The sequence below is a fragment of the Amphimedon queenslandica genome, unplaced genomic scaffold, assembly GCF_000090795.2.
Source record: "Amphimedon queenslandica unplaced genomic scaffold, v1.1 AMPQUscaffold_13410, whole genome shotgun sequence".
In the NCBI taxonomy this organism is placed as follows: domain Eukaryota; kingdom Metazoa; phylum Porifera; class Demospongiae; order Haplosclerida; family Niphatidae; genus Amphimedon; species Amphimedon queenslandica.
In genome coordinates this window covers 218,561-223,733 of record NW_003546354.1, presented here as the reverse complement: position 1 = coordinate 223,733, position 5,173 = coordinate 218,561, and the positions used below count along the sequence as shown (strand labels likewise).

Sequence of the window (5,173 nt, the reverse complement as noted above, 5' to 3'; positions counted from 1 at the left end):
CAACCGGATACTGATTGGCTGTAAGTGCCGGCTCAAAACAAAAGTGACAAAGAGAGAAGGAAAGAAAAAGAGGAGAGGGAAGGAGAGTGGGAGGAGAGAGAAAGAGTTCAATTACTATAGTAATGAGTTGACGTGACTAGTCGATGACACGAGACTGATAAATTCCGATTGATCAACGATATTAGTGACTCCTTGAGAGTGAGAGGTCTCGTATAAGGTTGAGAATATGACAGCAGTCAGAGAGCTAGTAGGATATGTGTAGCCTGGTTGTGCAGCCTGGTGGTACAGGCAAAGAAAGCCCAGGAGTAGAAGATATAGCGATATCAATGACCCAGTATGGATCATTGATACACCGCTCGGTTGTAGATTTCAACGAGCAGACAACAATTTCCACCGATTTCCACCTACACTGTTGACTGTTCAAACATAGATAGTAGTCTACTATCTACGGTTCAAAGCACGAGCCTCGAGGTAGTAGTGTAGTGGACTAGTGGTTAAAATTGAATATAATAAAAATTAATTGAATTTAACAAAAATTTGAAGCGGCATATGCGGGCGGGAAACGGGAAACTACTAATCTAATTGGAGTGGCCTTAATAATGGTCAATTAACTATTAAAAATTGTCACTCGTTTAATAATAGCAGTTAACTAACTATTTTTAATGGTTAATAAATCACAGACAGTAAATCTTTGAATATTGTGACTGGATTTCCTTGGATTTTTTGGATTATTGCAAGGATTTTCTGGATTACTGGTGGATTTCTGTGGATTATTGGATTTTTATTGGATTATTGGATTCTTTTACTGGATTTTTTTGATTTTTTGGAAAGTGTACCAGATTTTTCTTCGTTGCGGACCCCTCGCTACTGAATTGTGAGGCTAATTGCCAAGAGTCTCCAATCCCTCTAACAGTCGTATATCTATGGTTCAACGTACCCTATCAGGATCCTGTGTAAATTTAGGAGAAGGCTGCTCTTCTAGAGGCTGGGAGCTCTCAACAATAACAGGATCTGTTCTCAAAGAATCAGGACTCGGACTCGCCATTTTGATTTCAAGTGACACAGTACAGACACACCTCCACATAACAATTAAAATTCTATTTTTCCATGTAATCATGGTTTAATTTATTATCATGAGTAAATTTTCATAAATACATGTGACAGTGTTACTGTAATTACTTAGTATCCCTCTAAATCTAGGGATTTATCATTGGCATTACAGACACTGCACACTGGCACAAGACAATGTTAAAAAATTTGACGCATTTAAAAGATTTATAGCTACTTTTAAACTGAGCTAAGCATCAACAAGCTATATGTAATATACTATTATAATTTTTGTGAAATCTGTTCTATAGCATGCATTAATAATATTATTATTGTAGATTCTCAGTGTCCTTCTCTTTGATCTCTTCAGATCTTCCTCAGTCTCGTAAGCCTCCACATAAAAACCAGGACCAGTGGCACCACGGATCATTGGAGAAAGATTATCAACATCTGCAAGAAAAATAAAGTTAATAGATCACGTCACCTACTCATTGAAGCAATTGAACTTTAATTAATTGGGCATGCAAAACCCACTAAGATGAGAAAACGTCTGTATGCATGCATGCATGTATAGTTGTCTAACTATTATTAAAGTTAAATAAGCCTATCTTCATTATTTAATGCTATAAGCAAAATAACTTTAATTGCTGCACAATATGATGAACTGATGGTAAAACTTATATTTCTAAGCAAGATAATTACATCAAGAATTAACTGTGTATATATATATATACATGTTCACTAATGCTTTCCTGCTCATGTGCGGTCTGCCTGTACGTCTCACAGCACAACAAAATAGAGTGGCTTGGGGGCTGAGCCCTTTAATGTTTTACATTTTTTATACAACTGTATGCATTTTCTGTACGTATGTCTAATTGCCTATGCAAACTATATAAGCAGTCGTCCAACTTACCACGGTCATCTGTCTTATGGAAGAGACAAACAACTTTGTAGCCTTTGTTTTGAGCAAAGCTGATCTCATAGCCAACACCAAGAGATGGATAGGTCACATCAGCAACAAGACCTGCAGTTACATAAAATATTGGCAAATCATGATGATTGAAAGCCTTACAATTAGCAGATCCAAGGCTTTCCAACTCTCCATAGTAAATTTGATCAGCAGCCAAACCAACACGGTCTAATTAATGGGAAATTAAAATGGAGGGATTGTGCTTAACAAAGACTTTAAAGCAAGGAACATACCAGCCTTCTTCTTCTTTTTCTTCAAGCTCACATCAACACTGCAGGTCTGGAGGGTGTCCCTGATGCAGTTGTATCCAGGATTCTCATCAGAAAAAAACAACATGACTATTTTAAATCCCAATCTAAATTACAGAACAAATGATCAAAATATATACATAATCTACCAAACGGCTCAACTTTGATCAAGTGCAATGGCTATGTCATCAAATGCATCATCAAATTAGGTTTTATCCTGGTAAAATTAATCTTAATGACCATCAACAAAGCAGGTATCCTGATCACTAGGGGTACTAGTAGCATCAAGTGATTCAGCCAACTAGAAATCACTGAAAAAAAATAAAACTGAACAAAACAAAGTATTTAGTCTAATGAAGTAATGATAGGTTATAAAAAGCACTATTCTTATATTCAATGACATAATGTAATCAAGACTGAGTATATACATTATATACTCTTAATGTTATGTATTGTCTCAAATGAAGATACATAGTCTGCCTATATGAGACTTACTTAGACGCCATCTCTTTTCTTTTAGAAACTCAACTTGGCAAATGTCATTTCCCTTCCAAGTTCCACCCAGGGGCGTATCTAAGCTCTGAGAGTTGGCTGGGCACGGAGAAAAAATATGCGGCGCGCGAAGCGCGCCGCGAAAATTTTTAGAGCTAATTAATATTCATGATGGGCGTGGTCAATTAAATACTACGATTATTACTTTAATTAAGCTAAGATGTGCACTTCAGTGCTTATATTTTCTTCATTAGTAGTAGTACTGGCCTTGGGAAGACATTCAAACAGACTCAGCAGAGTTTCTTAGCCATTTTCAACTCGATTACTTTAATAATTAATGTGAATAGTCTAATAACTGATTGGTTAGTAGTAGTTATTATTTTTAAAATGGCAGCCCAATTGCCCAAATGGAGCTATGGAAGTCTCTACCATGTCATCATTATATTTACACTGGCTAAAACTATTAGCTATGCTAGTCTTGTCTCATTGCTATCATAATAAAGTGAGCAATATTTTTAAAAGGACTAATATACAAAAGAAAAAAATTTTTTGGTCTGCTGAGTTGGTCGGGCACAGGCCCACCCAGGCCCACCCTTAGATACGCCCCTGGTTCCACCTATACAGTTTGATTACAAACCATCTACTACTCCCATTTCTGAGAAATTATGAATATGATTCTGAACACCTCAAATTTACATAACAATAAAAACAAAGATATAGGCACAAATAACTTTAATGAATGCAAGGCATAAGCATAATTCTTAGTCTACAAGTACATAATAGTCAATGAAGCTAATAAAATAACTTTAAAAATTTAAAACTAACATTATAAAGCTCAATAAAAAATAATAAAAGCTGAAAATAAAATTTAATAGTGTATAATATCATCATCATTATTCTAACTGCTTTCATGTCCAAACTGAAGTGCACCCTCCAGAGCTGTTGTCCATTTTTTCCGCAAGCGTTTAGCAACATGTTCTACTGGTCCCCCAGCACTAGACAGAGCCTCTAGAAACATCATGCAATGTTTCTCTAGAGCAGACTTAGAGTCTAATATATTCATCATAGATAGAAAGTATTTGGCTATGGCATTATAAGTTGGTGACTCTTGAATTTCTTGGGGAATTATCTCAGCCTGAAACAGTTTGTTAGCAACTTGGCCCAGAGAAAACTGCAGGAGTTCAGCAAAATCAGCGTGATTTTGATTCATAACTTGTTTGATCTTTTGTTTAGCTGTTTCAACATTAAAACCTATAATAAAAATATTCAATAGTTATAGTTTTATAGTGTAGTGCATGGGTACATCAAAGGCACCGCCCATGCTGCATATTGTATAGCTGGAATCTTTTGTGGGCCAAATTTTTGTAAAATTTGCAATTTGTTCAAAATTCACAAAAATAAAATCCACAAAATAAATTTAATACAGTTTAACATGGTCAAAAGGCAGAAAATTGTGAAAATTGAAACCACAAAAAAATTTGAATGAATTTTTGGGCCATAAAAATTTCTACCTCATACTGCACTTCCACTTGGATCATCGTGTGTTCCGTAAATCCCTCTACTCCATATTATGTGCATGTATTATGCAGTTTATGGAGCATGCAAATGTAATCCAAATGGAGTAAAAAGCACAGTACAGCACCCTTCTGTGATACAGCACAGTTTGTAGTTTCCTCTTGTATAAACTGTGAGTCCATTCTAACTAGGTAGAGCAGCACGATGTAAAGACTCCACGAGCAGATACAGTCTTTTTTGGTTCTCTTTAGGCAAATCTTCACTTGGCCTAGGGCTGCTGCCTTTACTGCACATACGTACTTGGTTCCCAGAAATACAGCACTTAAGGTGTGGTCTCAAAAGCCAAATAGCACTCGGCTTTGCCTCATGCTGTATCATAGATATTAGAGTTCATGGCTGTATGCAACTATGCAAAGATATTAGAGTACAGCTTCCTGTACTCTATCTATGCTGCATTTATGGCTTTCTTGACTACACCTTTTATGCTATATTTCCTGTGCACCACGCCTGAATAACTCATAATGTGGATGTGGGGTTAAGTTCCACATGCTCGGGCACTGCCTGAGCATGGGGAACTTAACTCCAACCCTACATTATGGACTTCTTTTTATAACTAAACTATGAAGTGGCCTGTCAATTCAAAAAATCAAATTCAAAATCTTTTGTTCTAATACATGCATGTAGCTTCAAGCCGTCCTCATGTAAAGCTATTGCTGCACCAGCATAAAAAGTCCCCTACAGCAATTAAAGAGATTAATAACTTGTGACAGTATTCTTCAATTTGAGGTAGTCTCATTTGAAATCTAAAACCAGCCTTGAATTCAGCCATTATGTTGGCCATTGAAGGATTATTTTGACTGATTATTTGCGATAAGCTGGTCAGCAAGCATTGAGATAGCAT

At 36.2% G+C, this 5,173-nt stretch overlaps 1 protein-coding gene and 1 long non-coding RNA gene across 2 annotated transcripts; both read right to left on the bottom strand.

The window, feature by feature from the left end:
- Positions 1 to 698: 698 nt before the first annotated feature.
- On the bottom strand, positions 699 to 860 carry LOC109581952 (uncharacterized). The gene is made up of 2 exons (XR_002184829.1): positions 807 to 860; positions 699 to 763 (listed from the first exon to the last, which is right to left on the bottom strand). It is a non-coding gene; the product is annotated as an uncharacterized LOC109581952 (long non-coding RNA).
- Positions 861 to 1,256: 396 nt separating this feature from the next.
- On the bottom strand, positions 1,257 to 2,368 carry LOC105312763 (putative 2'-deoxynucleoside 5'-phosphate N-hydrolase 1). Its single transcript, XM_019996462.1, has 4 exons — positions 2,251 to 2,368; positions 2,120 to 2,185; positions 1,961 to 2,071; positions 1,257 to 1,497 (listed from the first exon to the last, which is right to left on the bottom strand). The coding sequence occupies exons 1-4, from the start codon at positions 2,351 to 2,353 to the stop codon at positions 1,313 to 1,315; spliced, it is 465 nt and encodes a 154-aa protein (XP_019852021.1). The 5' UTR covers positions 2,354 to 2,368; the 3' UTR covers positions 1,257 to 1,312.
- Between the last annotated feature and the right edge of the window lie 2,805 nt (positions 2,369 to 5,173).